This window comes from Hyaena hyaena, unplaced genomic scaffold (assembly GCF_003009895.1).
Source record: "Hyaena hyaena isolate Hyena2069 unplaced genomic scaffold, ASM300989v1 scaffold_523, whole genome shotgun sequence".
Taxonomy (NCBI): domain Eukaryota; kingdom Metazoa; phylum Chordata; class Mammalia; order Carnivora; family Hyaenidae; genus Hyaena; species Hyaena hyaena.
Window position 1 is genome coordinate 94,015 of NW_024081150.1, and position 21,843 is coordinate 115,857.

Genomic DNA, 21,843 nt, shown 5'->3' on the forward strand with positions numbered 1-21,843 from the left:
CCTATGTCCATAACATATATGTATATGTAAAATAAAAGGTGTATATAGCATAATTTGTTTTATTATTCTTTTAATGATTAACATTTAGTGTTCCAATTTTTACGCTATGAACATCAATGAACTACATTTTATGTATATTTTGTGTAACTGCACGGTATTTTTAAAGCATAGCTCATTTAACTCCATAGGATAAGTAAAGAGTAATGGCTAATGTTATATAATATCTGTACTTGTGCAAGAATTTCTGTAGTTTTGTAGAAATTAATTTTTTCTACAGTTAAACAAACTGTTTTAAAAGCTCTCTCACGCAAAACCAAAAGAGGAAAACAATCAAAAGATTGTCTTAAATGTTGCGAGTTGCCTGCGAGCTATTTGGCTTTGAGAAAGTATATTATACAGTAGAAGTTATTGAGCCACCCTCAGTGGTCCAGGCCGAGGCTGCACAAAGCACGGGCAACACCCTGGAGCCTATTGGAAAAGCAGAATCCCAAGCCCTGCCCCAGCCTGCTGGGTCAGATGTGCATTTGAACAAGATCCCTCATGATTTAACAAGACCCTCCAATACATATTAAGTTTGAGGTGCAATGTTTTAGTACATGATGTGAAATAAAATGAGACAGTCTTTTTTTTTCAAATGAGAACATGTTCTATAGTGTCACATGAATGTCCATGACCTTTGTAATATTCGTAGAGGCCATAAAAATCAGAATTGCAATTTCATTGGATGGTAGCTACTCATTATAAAACCTTAATAGCTACAAAAAAATTAATATATTACTGTATAAAAAGCTTATTTTCCTAAAGCATATTCACTTACCTCTTGAAGTCCATAGTATATTCTTATAAGGTAATAGAAGAAAATATTGGCAAGTCAAAAGCTGTGTAATCAATTCCAGTTACCTACATGGAGCTTCATAAAAGTGTGAATAATCTAATGAAAACTTCATCCATCTTTTTCTCACACTGGTTGATGTGGACTCAAAAATATTAGCTGGAATTTGAATTTCCTTTTTTAATGCTCTATTTATAGGTAGTAGAATACCCGAAGTAGGAAGCCAGAATAACTAATAGTAATAACGATCATGATAATGATGATGATGACGATGATGATGATAAAAGACAAACACAGCCAATCCACAACATAACTAACTGTGTATCGTTGGAAATTGGTTTCTCATTATGTATAAAATCTGCATTCCTGACCCCCCATGTTTTAGCCCTGCTATCCTTATATAATTATCTGCGCATCCTGCTGAGTTCTAGGTCTGTGGTTGCTCATAGGCACAGCAGTTTAGACATGTGAGTGCTTCATCTGGCTCAGTACAGTTTGACTCAACTAGCTCCTGGAGGGAGGGAAGTCACAGATGGCCAGGAGGGAGTTTTTGACATGAATGGATATTCTCATTCACGTTCGTGTCTGGGCTCATCCAAGGCTGCTTTGTGCCTGTTTATCTTCAGTGTGTTGTGTGGCATATGGGACCCCCAGCATCCTTCCCACGCGATGCCCAGTAACAGGGTCGTGTGTGAGGAGAGCCTGGCAGCAGAGCTATAAAAATCAGCTGCGCCAGGCTTCAGCAACTCTTTCTTTCTCCTTTTGCGTTTCCAGTTGCCACGATCTTCAAATGGAGATTGCCCTTCTCCAAGAGCAGCTCTCTCATCTGCAGTTTGTGATTCATTCCCAACATCAGACCCTGCGCAGTGTCATCCAGGAGGTCAGATTAATCAAGCATGTTTCTCTGGTAGACGGGATGTTTACAGTGAGAAGACCGAACGCAGGCAGCTTGTCTGGACCTTCCAAGCAGTGAGATTCTTCTCCCTGGTGACACTTCCTTTTTATTCCCAGGCCGTCTGACTCTGTGTTTAATGCCTTCTTTTGTCTGTATGCCAACACCTGTAGCGTTCTCAATGAAGATTTTTGGGAAATTGTGTTTAACGGCTGTTTAGTTGTTTCCATGATGTTTTTTTAAAAGGGGTTCCAAGCCAGATAATGTACACCGTTCTTGAAAAGATTTTGGAGATTAGAAGATTCAGCCCTTTTTGAGGGAGCGATGATCTGTTTTTATAACCTCATAAACAGCAAATTTACTTAGTAGGTGTGTGGGGCCTGGGGTATAGCCTGGCCATTCTCTGAAAACATCCTGGCAGGTGAAGGAGAAGAGGTCATTGTGGTGGCAGCCGGATGGACAGTGGATTGTGTTCTCATACAATTTATTTCAAGATATCTATTGATCTGGGTTGAGGGCTCTGCTTTAGACTTAAAATCAGACCTTCCATCATTTTTTACTATCTACTATTTGTTTCCAAGAAGAATCCTTCCAAATACCTCTAATACCTCCATGACACAAATATAACATTTGGCTAGCACCTCATCAGAAGGCCAGAAAATTGAGTCATGGTACTTGAGAGCCAGGATGGACCTAGAGGCTATCCCACATTCTCATTTTATAGATGAGAAAACTGGGGCTCACAGTCGTCCAATGACAGAACTGATGGTGGCAGAATTGGCCTTAGAATCCATGGGTTTCTTCTCTTCCCGCTCTGCTCTGGTCTTCACACCCCAGCTCCCCAGTTCCACGCTCAGCTCATGATCAGGTTGACCAGATCTCTGCCTCAGGAAGCTTCCCCATGCCAGGCAGTGGCCTTGTGTGATGGCCACCTGCCTCTGTACCTGCTGTATGAAAACTTTGTATGGTGGAGACAGAGCGATGGCCAAAACCGCCTCCCACAGGATGTGTGCCCGCTGGATTCGGTTTAAACAGGTTTTCCAGAGATTCCAGTGTTTAATAGGACTGCCCATGTGCTCTCACCCCCAGGCACCAACGCCCCCTGCTTTTTTTCTGCAACATGCTGAGCCCGCTAATGCTTTGGGATTTAATTTTATTATTTGATGGATGTCAGTTGACCCTAGAAACCTGTGAAACTTCTGACTTAAGTAACTTCCCTGTTGTCTGACCAGATTTTTCCAATTGTGTTTCCTAATTCTTAGATGGAAGGATTAAAAAATAATTTGAAAGAACAAGATAAAAGAATTGAAAATCTGAAAGAAAAAGTTAATATACTTGAAGCCCAGGTAAGGAGGGAATGGGTTATATATTTCAGTGTGACCGTGATTGTGTGTGTGTGTGTGTGTGTGTGTGGCTGTGTGTTCAGTATATCTGTGAGCCTGTGTGTGAATGTGTCATGTGTGCTTGCATGTGCCACTGTGCCACAATGAGCCTGTATGTGCACAGGTGTGTGAGCGTATCTGTGTGTTGATTGTGCCTGAGTATCTACGTGTGAGTGTACATGTGTCTGTGTGTATGCATGAGCGTCTTTTTGTGAGTGTGTGAATATGTGTGTCTTCTGTGCATAAGAAATTATAGATTTGTGGGAGAAGTACTCTTAATAATTATTAAAGTATTAAGCACTATTTTATAATATTAAATACTATTAAATGTGAAAAGTTCACCCAAATTTTCCAGAATGCTTACTATACTGAGGAGATAGAAAATAACATGTGAACTTGAATCAGAAGCCTGGTCAAGACCACTTTGCGGGAATTCAGCCCCAGCCAGATAGCTGGGTTTGCTCTCCTCTATCTTTGTTTCTTTCCTGCCTTGAGATGTCCTCTTTTCTTCACTCTGTTTTTTTCAAATGTTTTTAACGTTTACTTACTTTTGAGAGAGGACAGAGTATGAGTGGGCGAGGAGCAGAGAGAGGGAGAAAGAATCCAAAGCAGGGTCCAGGCTGTCAGCACAGAGCCCAACATGAGGCTCAAACTCACAAACCACAAGATCATGACCTGAGCCAAAGTCAGACGTTTAACCGACTGAGCCGCCCAGGCGCCCTCTCTTTCCTCTTCTTTTATCTTTCACATCCATCACATCTTCTGCCTTTGTGTGATGGCTCACCCACTTCAAAATGCCTGGTGTAATTTTCTTTTCTTTTTTTTTTTTAATTTTTAATGTTTTATTTATTCTTAGAGAGAGAGAGAGAGAGAGAACTTGATCAGGGGAGGGTCAGAGAGAAAGGGACATACAGAATCTGAAGACAGGCTCCAGGCTCTGAGCTAGCTGTCAGCACAGAGCCCAACATGGGGCTCGAACCCACGAACCATGAGATCATAACCTGAGCTGAAGTCGGACGCTTAACCGACTGAGCCACCCAGGTGCCCCTAACGTTCACTGATTTTTGAGAAAGAGAGAGCTAGACAGGGAAGAGGGGAGAGAGAGGGGGACAGAGGATCTGAAGCAGACTCTGTGTTGACAGCAGAGAACCTGATGCAGGGCTCAAAATCAGGAACTGTGAGATCATGACCTGAGCTAAAGTCATACACTTAACCAACTCAGCCACCCAGGTTCCCCTATTTCATTCTATTTTTAAACTTTTGTTCATTTCTTTCATTTGTTCACATCATCAGTCTTGTAGTTAATTCTACAAGAACCTATTGGGTGGCTACACTGATGTAGACACTAAGGTAGGGAAAATAATATTGAATAAAATAGATGAGTGAACCCTGCACTCTGGAATTTACTGTCTAGAGAGGGAAACAGACACATAAATGAACATGTAACTTGCAATATTATGGAAGCATTCTGCCAGAAAAGAACAAGATAATCTGAGAGAGAACACCTGGATAGAGGATTTAGGTTGGTGGGTGGGGCCAAGCTCTCTATGAAAATGAGTTTTAATCCAAGCTTAGTGGAAAACTGGGTGGTAGAGCATGTCAGACAGAAGGATAGGGAGCCATTGTGAGAGCTTCTAATCTAAGAGGTGTATGGAATAGCATGGGATGACATTGGAAAGGTAGGAAGGGGTGGGACCATAAAGGTCTTTAGACCATGCCAAGGAGTCTTTTTCTCTATATAGCAATATAATGAGAAGTCTTTGCTTATCAGTCAGACTTCATTTATATTATCTTTACATAGCCTATGTATTGACCTATACTAATTTAATTAACTCGGTCCTTATTGTTGGATATTAGGTTGTTTTTAGTATTGCTTTTGGGTTTTTATTTGTTTTTAATTTATTATTATTTAGAGAATTTTTTTTTACATTTGTTTATTTTTGAGAGACAGAGAGAGATAGAGCACAAATGGGGGAGGGGCAGAAACAGAGGGAGACACAGAATCTGAAGCAGGCTTCAGGCTATGAGCTGTCAGCACAGAGCCCGATGCTGGTGTTGAAGTCACAAACCTTGAGATCATGACCTGAGCCAAAGTCGGATGCTTAACCAACTGAGTCACCCAGGCAGCCCTGTTTTTAATTTTTTAAGTGCTTATTTATTTTTGAGAGAAAGAGACAGAACATGAGCAGGGAAGGGAAGTGAGAAAGGGAGACACAGAATCGGAAGCAGGCTCCCGGCTCCTAGCTGTCAGCACAGAGCCTAATGCGGGGCTCAAACTCACGAACTGTGACATCATAACCTGAGCCGAGGGATGCTTAACTGACTGAGCCACCCAGGCGCCCCTGAATTCAACATCTTTATACAAAGATCACTAATGATTTACATACTTCCTTAAGATAAATTTTTAGAAGTGAAATTGGTAACTCAAAGTATATACATTTTTAAGTCTTTGATAATGTGTTCTCTGACTTACAGGGTTCTGTAGGCTCAGTCATCTGCCTCAGTGACCACAGGCCCACCTGCAGCTGCCTCTGCTCTAGCAGTAACTTCGTAACTCACTTTCAGTCCTTCAGTCCTCATATTTTTGATCTGCTGATAGTCTTTTTTCCCCCTCTTCATCACTAAGGGATTTCAATAAATAGAAATCATTTGTTATCATTTTAATTAAAAACTAAGAAGGGAGAGATGATAAACATGTTCTCAGATTCCCATTTTGGACTGGGAATCTGATTTAAACCCACGTTTACATGTAATTCAGGAAGTTCAGTGTGAGGTAGGGATCTAACTTTTTAGTTGTCTCACATTATTTAGAAGTCTGGGCTTTCTTCATGCATTTGAAATGCCTTTTATGCTAGACTGAACTTTTAGGTTGGAAATCTGTTCCAATGGTGGATCTGCCTGTTTGGGCTCCAGTGCTGTCCTGCTTTACTCAGTGCACGCACATCGGTAACACATTTTCATTGGAGAGATTGTTATCTGTCTCTGGGCTTTCACTTCATTGTGGTTCTAGGTTCTGGTCAGACATAATTAAGTGCCAGCTGTCATCACAGGATCAAGATATCAATCGTACTACTGCTTTTAATTCAGTTCTGTGTTCTTTAGTTGTGTCTGTTTATTTATACCATCCCCAAAGCAAATTTTATTGTCCTAAATAAACTGGCAACTTAACTCAGATTATTCAGATACATTATCCAATTAACCTTTGTCTAATAGTTAGACCAGAACAATGTATTTGTTTCCAGTGTACTCTGTTCTTATATTCTCACAAATTCAGCAAATAATTGCAGATTAGCCACTTGGTATGATATGAGAAAGCAACAGATTTGTTCCCCAGATTTGTTCATGGAAACTTCTTGGTTGGCTACAGACTCTGTACTAATGTGAAAGCACCTCTCAATACTGTCTCAGATTCTCTGTATATAGCTTGATTCAGGTGCTATATATTTTTTAAAAAATTTTTTATGTTTATTTATTTTTGAGAGAGAGAAAGGGTGCTAGCGAGGGAGGGTCAGAGAGAGAGGGAGACACAGAATCCAAAGCAGGCTCCAGGCTCTGAGCTGTCAGCACAAAGCCTGATGCAGGGCTCAAACTCACAAATGATGAGATAATGACCTGAGCCAACGCTTAAGCCGAAGTTGGATGCTTAACTGACTGAGACACACAGGTGCCCCTCTAGGTGCTGTATATTAATGTTTTCTTTTACAGAAAGTCTTCAAATTATAGCACTATCTGATGAATGTCTTTATATTCTCAAAATGTATTATCTTCAGTCGATAAATCTTTTCCTTCACAGCAAGGAATTTTACAGCGACCATTTCAGCTTTATAAAGTCAAAGCCAGGGGCACTTTGGTGGCTCAGTCGGTTAAGCATCTGACTTCAGCTCAGGTCATGATCTCACAGTCTGTGGGTTCAAGCCCCGTGTTGGGCTCTGTACTGACAGCTCAGAGCCTGGAGCCTGCTTCAGATTCTCTCTCTCTCTCTCTCTCTCTCTCTGCCCCTCCCCTGCTTACTCTCTATCTCTCTCAAAATAAAATAAAGACACAAAATTTTAAAAAGTAGAGTCAAAGCCACATTAATTTAATTTATCGATCAAATAGTTATGTGTACATGTTTTCTCATGTGCCAGGAAATATTTCAAGTGGTAGGTATATGGGTAATGCACAGAACAGACTGCCCCTGACCTTATCTAGCTTATACTTCAATTGAAAATAAAGATAAGAAAGACATAAACAAGTAAATAAACAATTAGAGAGGAATAAGTGCTCTGAAAAGTGAAGAATATGACAATATGATAGTTAGAGAGTGATGGGAACGAGGAAGAGCATCTCTGAACCTATGATATTTGACCAGGTACTTGAACTTAGTGAGTGCTTGAACAATGGTTAGCCTATCTCTGGTCTGGTCCTAGTCAGTGCTTTAGTACGAAGTTCTTAACTGGGATGATATATGCAGAGGTTTGCTGTCTTGCACTGCAAATTTAAGACCACTGCCTATTTTAGAATCCATTAAGTAACAGGATGAATTGATTCCATTTATGAAAAATAGCCACCCGAGCTTGAACAACCTGTGTAAACACACCACCTGTCTTTTTTCTTTTTTTAAATATTTATTTATTTTTGAGAGAGAGACAGAGTGCGAGCAGGGGAGGGCAGAAAGAGAGGGAGACACAGAATCTGAAGCAGGCTCCAGGCTCCCAGCTGTCAGCACAGAGCCCGACGTGAGGCTTAAACCCATGAACCATGAAATTATGACCTAAGCTGAAGTCGGAATCTCGACCAACTGAGCCACCCAGGTGCCCCAACACACCAGCTTTCTAAACCACACAGATAGCAAAGTTTTCTCATCCGTACCAAAAGCATTCACCTCTTTTTAGGCATGCTTACATGCTTCATTTTATTTAATCCTCAAAACTACTCTGGGAGAAAGCTATTATTACATTTCATAAGTGATTAAACTGAGATTCAGAGAAGTTAGGAAGCTTGTTCAACATCACTTCGCTGCACTGGAGTCTCCTTGCCTTGGGAGCATGTGCTCCCCTTCCCCCATCGCCACCACAGAATCCATTTATCTGAGTGATTAAAGAAGTGTGTGTTCGGGAGGTAAGTGTGTATGTGCATGTGCTTATATACATGTATGAAATACACGTGTATACATACAATATGTATTTAGGAATGAAGTGATTAAATTTGCCAGATCATTTATATTCATTTTAGTCATGGCCTATATTATATATATAATATATATATTATATATATTTCCTATATTAAAATGACTTCTATTTTCCAGTTTTTTGAGTCATGGTCTCAAATATTTTTTTTCTGTGACATTCTTTCTACCCTAGCAGAGTATTTTCCCCATCTATGCAGGGGAGATATATACACTCATATAATTTTATTCTTTAAAAAAATCTTTGGAGGTGTCTGGGTGGGTCAGTTGGCTAAGCATCAGACTCTTGGTTTTGGCTCAGGTCATGATCTCAAGATTCTTGGGATTGTGTCCCTCTTTGGGCTCTGGGCTTAAAAGGCAGAGCCTGCATAGGATTCTCTCTCTCCCTCTTTCTCTGCTCCTCCCTGTTTGTGCTTTCTCTCTCTCTCTCAAAATAAATAAATGCATATTAAAAACTTTTTAAAGCTTAAATATTTTTAAAACCTCACTGGAAAATTTCTACTTTTCTTTCTACTTTTGAATAATATCTTTATTATCTTAATTTTCAGCTCTGGCATTTCTCTCACATTTCATGCATTTTTAGCTTCCTCACTAATGACCTGCTCATAGGGAAATGTGTCTTCAGAAATTATACCATTTTCTAAACATTGAAGATTATCCCATTTTATATAACCATCACAATCCCTAACATTTAATTTAACAAGAATGTGTTGATAGACAGTATGCAATAGAAAATCATGTCAATAAACTATCCTTGGATAAAGTCATAAAAAAAGCAGACATGTTCTGGTCAGTGATTTGTAGTTTTGTAAAGTAACGCTGTAATAAAACTCACGGATATGGCTGTTCTAATTAAAGGGAAAACTATGAAAGCCCATGAATCAAAAATAAGTACCTAAATCTAGTCAATGAAATAAATCAGCATGGAAGTTGAGATAAATGAAAATAAAGACAGTCTAACATGATAACTCTTAATGCTTTTGTACTGTTTGGTACTCAGCAACTTGAGAAACTAGGAATTTGTTTAGGAAAAAATCCCTATAGGGGATTTTGTTTAGGAAAAAATAGCCTCTACATAATTGTCCAGCCTGGATTATTTTTATTCTAGTATTTGTTGTCATCATGATGTGATTCAAATCGCTTCCTAACTTGCAGAGTATTATATACAGAGGAGTTTTTCTCAACAACATACTTGGTCAATGATGTGCTTACACTTGTTTGGAGTGTATATTAGCTTTATCTCCATTATACAAGGAGCATCTTTATTATCAATTTATCAGATCTGAAGTACATTTCCTACGTGAGACTAGTGAAATGCTTAACTCTTGAAACATCACAGTGAAATGATCAATTATGTGTGAAGATTTTTGTTCCATTTTTTAGTTATATGCAGTAGAGATGCTGATATGAAGGGGCAAAAATCCACATCTTGTCTCAGCTTTCTTTACTTCAATCGTTTTTCATCTTTTTTAAAAAAATTCTAAAATTTTATTTAAATCCAAGTTAGTTAACATATAGCGTAATAAGGATTTCAGGAGTAGGATTTAGTGATTCATCACTTACATGTAACACCCAATGCTCATCCCAAAAAGTGCCCTCCTTAATTCCCATCACCCGTTTAGCCCATCCCCAACCCCGACCCCTCAAGCAACCCTCAGTTTGTCTCTGTATTTAAGAGTCTCTTATGGTTTGCCTCCCTCTATGTTTTTGTCTTCTTTTCTTTTCTTTTTTTTTTTAAATGTTTTATTTATTTCTAGGAGAGAGAGAGACAGCATGAGCAGGGGAGGGTCAGAGAGAGAGGGAGTCACAGACTCTGAAACNGCAGGGGAGGGTCAGAGAGAGAGGGAGTCACAGACTCTGAAACAGGCTCCAGGCTCTGAGCTGGCAGTCAGCACAGAGCCCGACGCGGGGCTCGAACCCACGAACCGTGAGATCATGACCTAAGCGAAAGTCGGTCGCTTAACCGACTAAGCCACCCAGGTGCCCCTCTTATTTTCTTCATCTTAGCAACACATTAGAATTACCTGTGGAGTCCTGAAAACTCTTGAACCCGGACTACAACTAAGTTAAACGGAATCTCCGGGATGGGGCTCTAGATTCATTAGATTTTAAATCTCTCCGGAAATTCCAATTATACAACTAACACTGAAAATCAGAACTTTAGTCCAGTGGTTCTCAAACTTGAGCAGATGTCAGAATCGTCTGGTGAGCTTCTTAAAACTCATCCCTTGGAGACCCTGGGTTTCTCAGTAGGTCTTATTGGAGACAGAAGATCTGAAGTTCTAGTAAGTTCTCGGTAACGCTGATATTGCTGATATCCCAAGATCATACTTTAATAACTGTTGCCTTAGTCTTTTTCTCCTTCTTTTCCACCTAGGCCATTTCACTTTGTCTTCAAGGTCCAGGTAAAATCTTCTTGTGTATGAAAATATCATAAATCATTCTGGTCATTGATCTCTGTTATTCCTTTTATGTAGTAATTAATTACTTACTGTTTCTGGCATCTCCTGAACTTCTTTTATTTTGTATTTTTTTAATGGTTACGTGTTTGTTTTCTCACTTCCATTGTACTGTGTATCCTGTGTACTGGAAAGAGAGATCCATGCTTTCTTGTGTGATTTCACATTCCCTCTGCCTGTGGGTTGGTGCCATAGACATGGCAGAAACTGATTAACTGGATGGATGGATGGATGGATGGATGGATGGATGGATGGATGCAGTAGGTTAATTGCTGATTAATTTACAGTTTTTATTTAATCTTCTGTTTCATGTTTATCAGACCTGAAATCCCCTCAGAAATCATTGAATCTCTGTGCCTCTGTGCCTGGGGCTCACCACTTACTTATCTGTAATATAAGGAGGCTAAGCAATTCTGGTTTCAGAAAAATAATGCCTTTCAGGAAGAAGGGCATAGGATTTGGAGTCAGACAGGATTGCGTAAAGCTTGCACACTTGTACACAATGCTGCATATACAATGTGTGGGTTATCAGAAACAAGTTACCTAAACAATCTGAGTTTTGTCAGCCTTATTTCTTTAATATGCAAAAGACTAAAAGTTATCAAGGAATAGATGTATGGAAAGCACTTGGCAAAAGTCTTGACATTTGCTAGGCATGCCTAATTATTAACCCTCTTGCTTCCATCAAAATTCTACCATCTGTTTCCCAAAATCATGCATTTTGGTGTTGGCTTACTCCAAACCATCTGGTGGGCTTTTAGGAGATACCTTTTAAACTTCAATTATATGACACTTTAACTCCTTACTTTCCTAATAGGTATTGGAGCAGGTGTATTACTGTTCTTTTAAAGCCACAGCTCCCCCTTTAAGTCTCCCATCAAGCCACTCTTCAGTTCCAGACCCTACTATACTGGTGTATCCTTTACATACCTTTGACTTGCCAGTGCAGCCAACTGACAACTCAGCCATGAGCATGACGCTTTGCTATTTTAGAGCTCATTGTCCAGGTCTACTAAATGAATGTGCCTGGTGTGACTATGCTGTAGAGGAGACACTGGCTCAGAAGGACCTGATTTTGAACCCTAGTTCTGCCATGAACAAGATGTTGGGCACTTAAGCTCTTTGGACCTCAGTTTTTAGTTATAAAAATGGTACTTGGACTAGAAAATCTTATGTCTTAAAAATCTGTGCCAGACACTGGGCACAGTACATATTGATATCTCATTTCAGAACCTGCGAAGAAAAACAATGATCCTATTATACGGATGAGGACATTGGGGTCAGAGAGGTCATATAAACTAAGTGAGGTCACAAAGCTACCAAGTGGCTGTGCTAGGATTTGTACCTGAGAAATTAAACTGTTGCCTTCCTTATTATCAACCACAGCATTATCTCCCAGAATTATGAGAGTGCTTCCAGATTTAAAGTATTATGATCAGGGGCGCCTGGGTGGCTTAGTCGGTTAAGCGTCCGACTTTCGCTCAGGTCATGATCTCGCGGTTCGTGGGTTCGAGCCCCGCGTCGGGCTCTGTGCTGACTGCCAGCTCAGAGCCTGGAGCCAATTTCGGAGTCTGTATCTCCCTCTCTCTCTGACTCTCCCCTGCTCACGCTGTCTCTCTCTCTCTCTCTCCTAGAAAGATCATAAGAGATTTTTCTTCCAACAACTTAAACATAGTAGGCAAGATATGTATTATTTACTGCTAGTGTAGAGATCAAGAAACAGGCTTCAGTGAGAAAATTAAGGCTAAAAATGTCATGAACTCTATAGTGAAGAACAGATGGTGCTTATTTTCACGGAGTTTATAATCAAGAGATTGCACAAGAAAGACAAACATGTAATAAATACCGTGGGTGTCTTTAACAAGGTTCTTTAATAATGTTATGTTATGAAGTTCTTTGCATCTCTCTACATAAAAGAAACTGTAAAATCAAACCATAGTTCAGCTGTTGAATTTCAGAGACTAATGTAGAATTCTCTTATTTGAATCCCTTGGAAAAGGACACAAACACTCTTCAAGATGTGTTTGTAATTTCAGATTGATAGTGACTCTCAACCCGGCTACATTCTGTGTTTTAATAGAGCGACTGAAAGAACAAGCTTACTGCCACGGAGTGATGTAGGTGGTGTGTTGATCAGAAACATTAAGCATGTGGCTAATAAACATACTTAAATATGTAATCTCTACACATTTTTTTTCAACTGTAGAATAAAGAACTAAAAACCAAGGTGGCACTTTGGTCGGAAACTCCTAGGACAACAGTATCCAAGGGTGTCTCTACCAGGTAAGGTTTTTCTTCCCCCACCGCCATCTGCTTTCACAGCTTCTGCTGAACATTCATTCATGAATGTTGTATCTTTCCTACTTGAGAAATAGTCCAATCTATTAATACTTATGTGATCAGCTTACTGTCTGTTTCCCAGTTCTTGAGAGCTAGACCTGTGTTACCTGTTCATCATTGAATGCTCAAAGCCTAAAACATAAATACTTACTGAATAAATGAATGAATGAATTTAGACATCTTTTCTTGCTTTGTGCAAGCAAGCATGGTGTCTGCTTCAACTCTTTCTCCAAGCAGCACACACCATCTTCCCTGTTGTCCTTGTTTTTCTGTTACCCCTGTTTTCTGTAGCATTGATGAACATTTTGATTATGAATTGTTTGGATTTATTTAAGTATCCACGTCTGTATCTCAAGCCAGGTAGACTGTAAATGTCAAGAAGGCAGGAATGGTTCCTTATAATTCACTTTGTTTCCTGCATTGCTAAGGGAAGTGTCTTCAATAACTACCCAATAATGACTGAATCAAGCAACGATAATGGCCCACTACAGCAATCAAAATGATAGTTGAAACCATCAAAGTCACTTTCTAATGGTGACAGAATCTGAAGTGACAAGTTGTAAAAAAGAAAAAAAAAGAGACTTCTGGGCTCAAATCTTATTTCCATAATACTCTATGAAATTATCACTTAAAAGAAAACATACTCTGTAATTACATGAATCATTTAAAAAGTGATTAAAAACTTCCTGTTCGAGCTGCTTTTGAATTTCCCAGTCTAATCCCTCTAGGGCAGAAGCCTGTTTTCTGAAATTCTCTTCTGTTCAGTGCCTGAGGTAGAAACTCGGCTGCTGAGATAAGTATCGGTCCAAGAATTCAGGTGGCTCTATCTCCCTGGGCAGAATTCCCTGAAGCCTTGCTTACTTTGCTAATGATAGATGTAATTAGAGATGAGATGAAGCCATTCCGAATAGATTCTTCTAAAATTGTCGGGACCCCTGAGGCGAAGTTATCCACTTTTTGGCCAGTAGCCCTGAAACTTCCAATAAAGAAGGGAAATTAAGCCACAGAAATATTAAGGGAGGAAGTGAAATACCCACCTTTCAGAAGCAGTGAGAGAAGTAGTCACTTCAGTGGGGGAAGAAGTGAAGAGCCCAGAATACAAGAGCAAGCATGACTTTCTAAGGAAAAGGAAGACAATTGATTTTTTGTTCCCTTACCAGATACCAGTCCCCTTGGGGCTGTGGGGCATCTGGCCAGCCTCCGCTGTTTTGACCTTGTAGGGAATGTGGCCAGAGCGGAGGAAGGGAGAGATCAACTGCTTGTCTCTCTATTGTAACCACTCCAGTATTGAATGCAGACACTATCCCATACAGAGGGAATGAGCTGGAAAGAATGACTTCTGTGGCCAATTCTTTAGTTGTAACAAGTTAATTGTTAAGTGTCTTTTAGTTTTAAAGATTTATTTTCTTTCTATGACTTGGTAGGTCTCTTGTTTGCAAAATAAAATAAGGCCAATTGGCTGCTTTGAGAACGTTAAGTGGTAGTATGATGTGGTAATTCTGGGTTCACCCATATGCAGTGGAATTATAACTCAAGGGAGAGATTGGAGTAGAAAAGCAGATGTTAAGGGGAAAAATCATGTACATTTAAAAAATGGGGGCGCCTGGGTGGCTTCGTCGGTTAAGCGTCCGACTTTCGCTTGGGTCATGATCTCGCGGTTCGTGGGTTCGAGCCCCGCATCGGGCTCTGTGCTGACTGCCAGCTCAGAGCCTGGAGCCTGTTTCAGTCTGTGACTCCCTCTCTCTCTGACCCTCCCCTGCTCACGCTGTCTCTCTCTCTCTCCTAGAAATAAATAAAACATTAAAAAAAATTTTTTTAAAAAAATAAAAAATAAAAAATGAATCCAGGCAAATATCTTTAATTACCCATAAAATCTAGTTCTATGTCTCTCAGTAAATACTAAAAAGTAAGGTGGTGTCTTTGAGCATTAGAACATTATAGATGTTCCCTTGAATTGAACACCAGAAGTGTTTGCTGGAGATTCAGGGTCATGTTCTTAGACAAAAACAGCAACAACAAAATTCACATATAAATGTGTGTGTGTGTGTGTTTGTATGTGGGTGTGTGTATATATACATATATACGTACATATATATTTTAAATACTAGAATCACACAGTGAGGGGAGAGGTTGGGACTTGAGAAGCCCACAGGACTAAAACATCCTGGCAGGAGGGTTGATTTGTGCTTCCCGTCTCCAACGCACTCCAGTGCATATCTTCACTGCATGGAATGGCAGATACAGTCTCTAATTCTCTCTCACTTCCCCTCACTTTTCCTCACTTTTGTCCCACTACAACTAGCTGAATTTACATAAGATTGATGCTTCCACAGTGTGATTCTATTATGTCTTGTGGGGAATTAGTCAGAGTCAGCCAATTAACCACCAGATCTCTTAGATTATGGGTTTTTTTGTTTGTTTTTGTTTTTGTTTAATTTCTGAGAGAGAGAGAGAGACAGCGTGAACAAGAGAGGGTCAGAGAGAGAGGGAGACACAGAATCTGGAGCAGGCTCCAGCCTCTGAGCTAGCTGTCAGCACAGAGCTTGAAGTGGGGCTCAAACCCACGAACTGTGGGGTCATGACCTGAGCCGAAGCCAGACGTTTAGCCGACTGAGCCACCCAGGCGCCCCCAGATCTCTTAGATTAAACCAATTAGTTCAGACTTGGTAGTATAGCGGTGGTGGAGATGGTAATGGTGGTGATACAGCAATTGTATCACTAAAGTTTAATGTGCTCTCTTTGAATAATTATTTGATCTTTTCTACAGTGAATTGAAGACTGAAGGCACTACACCCTATCTGATGTTGATGAGGTTCCGGAAATGATCTGGCTAACTGAAGATCTCAATGAGAAAGATCACTATGTGGATTTTATTTATTCCTTGAAACACAGCCTAAACGTGCAAGTTAAAATGGCTCAATGGCAGTATTCAGTGGGATTTACTATACATCAACAGCTCTGCAGGAAGGACTCAGCAGAAAATCAAACAAATAAATATTCAAGGCAAGGAACTTGTCCTTCAAAACTTACTGAATGGGTGGAGAGATGTGGGGCTTTTGATGGAAGATGAATTTTGCTTTAAACTTAAAGAATCTAAATCATTTTGCATAACTTTGCTGAAGGGAGTGGTTTAAGGTTGTCAACTATGATCTTCTGATAGTGGTGTTTATGTATATAGATGGAAGCATGTATGTGTGTGTTCACGAATAAATGATATATTTTAAAGTTAACTTTGAATAATAAAAATCAACATGAATTTATAAATTCATCTCCTGACCCATTGCTAGTGGGAGAGTTAATTTCAATGGCATTATGGGCAGGAGAAGCCATTATAGGCTCTTTTTAGCTGATTCCCCAACCCACACAGCCCTCCAATGCTAACAATCACCGTGTCTTACTGCACCTTTGGAAGCCATTGTTCTTCAGCTGGCATCGAGAATTGGTTGCTGGAGATAACCCACAAGTAAGCATGAAGAAATGCAGTGTGACTCTGGCTTTGTGCCTAATTTTCCTTTCAAGATTCATTGTATTATCTAAGAAAATATTTGGGGGGAAGAATAGAAACACAATGCTGTCAACTCATACCTTCACAAAAATGTATGTATTATGGGTTCAGAGGTACAGTGGCTACTGTCTATAGCTAGGAAGACTCTTAATTCATGAATTGGAATTGTATGTCTAGTGCCTTGGTGAAAGTGTGCTTACATTTTGATAGAAGCATTCATCACAGGTGAGTTTGTGCTTGCTATGAGGAAAACCAGACTCTAATTTGTAGAAATGCAAACAGGCTAACAGGAGAGAAGGCACTTGAACTAAAGGAATAATGGGCAGACTTAGCCTTGCTGAAGCAGGAATTACTTGTAAGCCTTTTGATCATCCTCTCTGGTGTAGGACTGTAAACATTTTCCCAGGAAAGATGCTTCAAGCCTTTCAATGTGGAGTGTGAAATATCAGTATTATCTATGAAATATTTAAAAATACAAATGAGATAAAGGAATGTATTTATAAATTCATCAAGGTACTGTAATCCTTGAAATGTTGCATAACTATATGTATGCATTTCATGCGTCAAGTTTTTATTGGTTGCTAGTTTTCAAACGTAATTATTTAATAACATTTATGACGCAGTTCTTATGCCGGGAACAATTCTAAGTACTTTACCTGTATTAATTGCTTCAATCTTCCCAAAAGGCCTCAAAAGTGTGTCATATTATTATTACCATCTCACAGGGGTAGATACTCTGAGGTCTACTGATCTTCCCTGCTGCTACCTGTGGAGCAAGGATTTGGACCTCTTGATGTAGCCATCAATATTCCTTCTACCTGCTAGCTTGGTGGTCGGAGATAGTCCCACACTACAGAAATGCCTTTCTTTTTGCTACTTTAATAAGACAGTTTCCTTGTTGGCTGTCTGCATTATCCTGTGAATGATGGTTCAAAACAAACCTTACTCATATAGTAAATGTCTTTCTGCAGTGATGGGCCTTTCACCTATTTGGACCACCCTTCTAAGAACGTAGTTCAGAAAAACCTCCCTGCTAAAAGTCTTGTAAGTTTACATTTATCATCATGACCTTATGCCACATAGAAGACTTTTTGGCAGTATATTTTCAGGCACATTTGTGGGAGATTCGGATCATGAATTCTGCTTCAAGCATTTGCCGTGTAATGCGTGAATTCACCTTTCATCTGGAGATCACTTAGGTTCCTTTTATACCTCAATCACCAAGGTGGATGGTAATGAATACGAAATTTTGGAATGGACCCACCCAACTGACCTAACAACCAGAATGGTTCCCATGAGAATAATGTGTGCTAAAAAAAATTGGAAGACACTGCTGGATTTAATGTAGGTTTCACCGTGCTCATTTTTGAACATGGAAGGGCCTCTGGACGTGATATGGATTGGACCTGCTCATCTGCCCTCCACGTTCACCTTGGAATGGTCTTTGGATTGCCTGAGACTAAGATTAAGCAGTTTCAGCAGCATAAAAAAATCTGGACTTTCAAAGACAAAAGTATCCTTTTAATAGCATCCGCAGTATCATGTATTTGTCATATATATATTATTTCCTATATCTTTACTGTCTCAGCTTTTATCATTTGGAATGTTTTGGGAATAAATATTTCTGAGCCAATAAAACAAACAATGACAATGGAGAATAAAAAGTATTAATCTGAAAGTAGTATCACACGAGAAATGCAAGAAAAGAAACACCAGTTCAGTTGTAACCTAAATAATTACACTTGTACTAATTAGTATATTAAATAAGAAGGTCTGAGGTGGACCTTGAAGTGAATATATGAAGGTAGAAAATGAAAAGAAACTTAGTTTCACTTTGATCACATATATCATTACAAATTACCATCTGGAAATGTTTAAACAACAACATGGAGAAATGTTTAAATAATTGGTATAATACATATATCTTTTGAATAATTGTTTATAATAAAGAAATTGATATTATATTTTGTTGTATTTTTTGTTTTTATTTCTTTTTACATTAAAGTTATTATGTATAAGTAGAGGCACCTGGGTGGCTCAGCTGGTTAAGTGTCCAACTTCAGCTCAGGTCATGATCCCATAATTCTTGGGTTTGAGCCCTGCATTGGGCTGTGTGCTGACAGCTCAGAGCCTGGAGCCTGCTTTGGATTCTGTGTCTCCCTCCTTCTCTGCTTCTCTCCTGCTTGTGCTCTCTCTCTCTCTCTCTCTCTCTCTCTCTCTAAAAAATATTTTAAGAAATAAATAAAATAAAGTAAAATAGTTATTCATAAGTAAATTAAACCATTTTTACTTGATTGTTCATGACAATAAAATCCATAATGAATGGATTGGTTTTGCTAGTGAACAGGTATTTAGATGCCTCCCTGAAATTTTCCACTAATTTTCCTTGGATCCAATTTAATGGAAAAAAGATAATCGATTAAGTTTTCATTCTGATTATGAAAAAAATAGCATTATAAAATTAAGAACACACCTTTCAAATTCTTTCATATTTATCTACTTTCTTTACCTCTCTGACTCTGAAGTAATTATAGAATCTTCATCAATATTGATGTAGGGACTCATTCCATTAAGAACTGAACATTCCTTCAACTAAGTGTCATAATCATTATACTTCTTCCCTTCCTCCTTTTTTGTTTCCTTCCTTCTATTTTTTGGGGGAGGGGTGGGAAATATTAAGATGCATTAAAGATTTAGACAATCATATTTAGTTGCTGTGTTATTATTAAAATGTATACTTATTAAGTGTTTAAAACTTGAAGCAGAATTACAGAAAATTGGCATTTATCCTAAGCATGCAAGGTTGATTTATCATTTGAAAATAAATCAATGAGGGACATCTGGGTGGCTCAGTTGGTGGAGCTTCTGACTTTGGCTCAGGTCATTATCTCTTAATTTGTGAGTTCAAGTCCCACATCAGTCTCGCTACTGTCAGCACAGAGCCAACTTTGGATCCTCTGTCCCACTATCTCTCTCTGCCCCTCCCCTGCTCATTCTCATTCTCATTCTCTTTCTCTCTCTCTCTCAAAAAAAAAAAAAAAAATGAAAAAAATCATACACATAATAAAGAAGAAAAATTATGTAATTATTTTAATAAGTGAAAAAAAGTATGTGACAAAATTCAGCACTCATTCATGATAAAAACTCAGCAATCTGGGAGGTTTTTAAGAGGGAGGGAGGCAAGAAGTTTTATCATTCTGATAAACAGCATTTACAAAAGAGCCTTCAGGGCTAGTATCCAAAATATATAAGTAACTCACCAAACTCCACACCCAAAAAACAAATAATCCAGGTAAGAAATGGGCAGAAGACCCAAACAGACACTTCTCCAAAGAGGACTCCCAGATGGCCAACAGACACATGAAATGATGCTCAGCGTCACTCATCATCAGGGAAACACAAATCAAAACCACACTGAGATACCACCTCATGTTGGTCAGAGTGGCTAAAATGAACAAATCAGGAGACTATAGATGCTGGCGAGGATGTGGAGAAACGGGCACCCTCCTACACTGTTGGTGAGAATGTAAACTGGTGCAGCCCCTCTGGAAATCAGTGTGGAGTTTCCTCAAAAAATTAACACTAGAACTCCCCTATGACCGAGCAATAGCACTGCTAGGAATTTACCCAAGGGATACAGGAGAGCTGATGCATAGGGGCACATGTACCCCAATGTTCATAGCAGCACTTTCAACAATAGGCCAAACCATGGAAAGAGCCTAAGAGTCCATCAACAGACGAATGGATCAAGAAGATGTGGTTTATCTATACCATGGAATACTCCATGGCAATGAGAAAGAATGAAATCTGGCCATGTGTAGCAACATGGATGGACCTTGAGGGTGTTATGCTGAGTGAAATAAGTCAGGCAGAGAAGGACCAATACCATATGTTTGCACGTATAGGTGGATTAGGAGGAACTTAACAGAGGACCATGGGGGAGGAGAAGGGGAAAAATAGTTGGGGGGAGAGGGAAGGAGGCAAACCATGAGAGACTCTTGAATGCTGAGAACAAACTGAGGACTGATGGGTGTTGGGAGGAGGGGGCAGATGGGCATGGAGGAGGACACTTGTGGGGATGAGCACTGGGTGTTATATGGAAACCAACTTGACAACTGCACTGTCAGTGCAGAGCCCAATGTGGGGCTCAAACTCATCAACTGTGAGATCATGACCTAAGCCAAAACCAAGGGTCAGACATCTAACCAACTGAGCCACCCAGATGCCCCTATAATATAGCCTTAGTCAAATCGTAATTTGTGTGTTGGCTTTGTAAAGCACAACGTAAGTCACCTAAATGAGTTTCTAACAGAAGAACAATGCTCACATTCTTCTTATAGCTATCCTTTCTTCACAAGTTGAAATACATATTAGAAATAAAACTGTTCTTGATATTAAGAGCACTTAATAATCCAAATATCTTACATACAGGTTTTAAAAGATTTCTCCTCCAGGGGCTCTTGGGTGGTTTAGTCGGTTAAGAGTCCGACTTTCGCTTAGGTCATGATCTCACGGTTCATGGGTTCGAGCCCCGCGTCGGGCTCTGTGCTGACTGCCAGCTCAGAGCCTGGAGCCTGTTTCAGTCTGTGACTCCCTCTCTCTCTGACCCTCCCCTGCTCACGCTGTCTCTCTCTCTCTCCTAGAAATAAATAAAAATATTTTAAAAAAAATAAAAGATTTCTCCTTTCCTCAGTAAAGACAGTGAAGGTCAATATGGTCTTCCCCTACCTGCCAATATGGAGCATGCTATAACTATTTAAAAACCCTATAAAGCCATTAGGGAAAGCAAGTTCCTAATGACTTGTCATGAATTATTAAGATGAACCCAGGGGCAAAAGATTCCGCCTATGTGAAACAGCATTACTGCTACCAGGGAGTAAAGTTGAGAGCACGGTGCCAAGGATTTATTTTGCTTGCAGTGGGAGAATTGTTTATCTTTAAATTAAAAACTCATCATTATCTTGGCAAAGACTATCTAAGTAACATATGGAATGAGAGCAACTCTGGGAACAAGGCAGCCTTTGCAAGAGAACATTTAAAAGGAAGCTCTTTGGTTGTGGTCTTGAATTGATCCTTTCACCAGTCTGGGTCTAAGGAAGTTACCACCCCCTGCCTCAGCATGTTATCATGGGGAAGAAAAAGGTCATAAAATGTCAAGATGCTTACGGACCATAGAATACTTCAACACATTAACTGCTAATTTCATGCATGTGTAATGCAAAATTATTAGAAAACTTCCCTTGCAAAGCCCAGTCTTTCAACAAAT

General features: G+C 39.5%; 1 protein-coding gene across 2 annotated transcripts in view; it reads left to right on the top strand.

The window, feature by feature from the left end:
• Positions 1–18,539, top strand: part of CCDC68 (coiled-coil domain containing 68) — a 50,942-nt gene extending 32,403 nt beyond the window's left edge. For both annotated transcript variants that reach the window (XM_039255244.1, XM_039255243.1), the window contains exons 9-12: positions 1,607–1,712; positions 2,987–3,070; positions 12,939–13,015; positions 15,840–18,539. In XM_039255244.1, the coding sequence (XP_039111175.1) occupies positions 1,607–1,712; positions 2,987–3,070; positions 12,939–13,015; positions 15,840–15,897 (325 nt within the window). In that variant the 3' untranslated portion in view covers positions 15,898–18,539. The remainder of the gene's footprint in view (positions 1–1,606; positions 1,713–2,986; positions 3,071–12,938; positions 13,016–15,839) is intronic.
• The last annotated feature ends 3,304 nt before the right edge of the window (positions 18,540–21,843 follow it).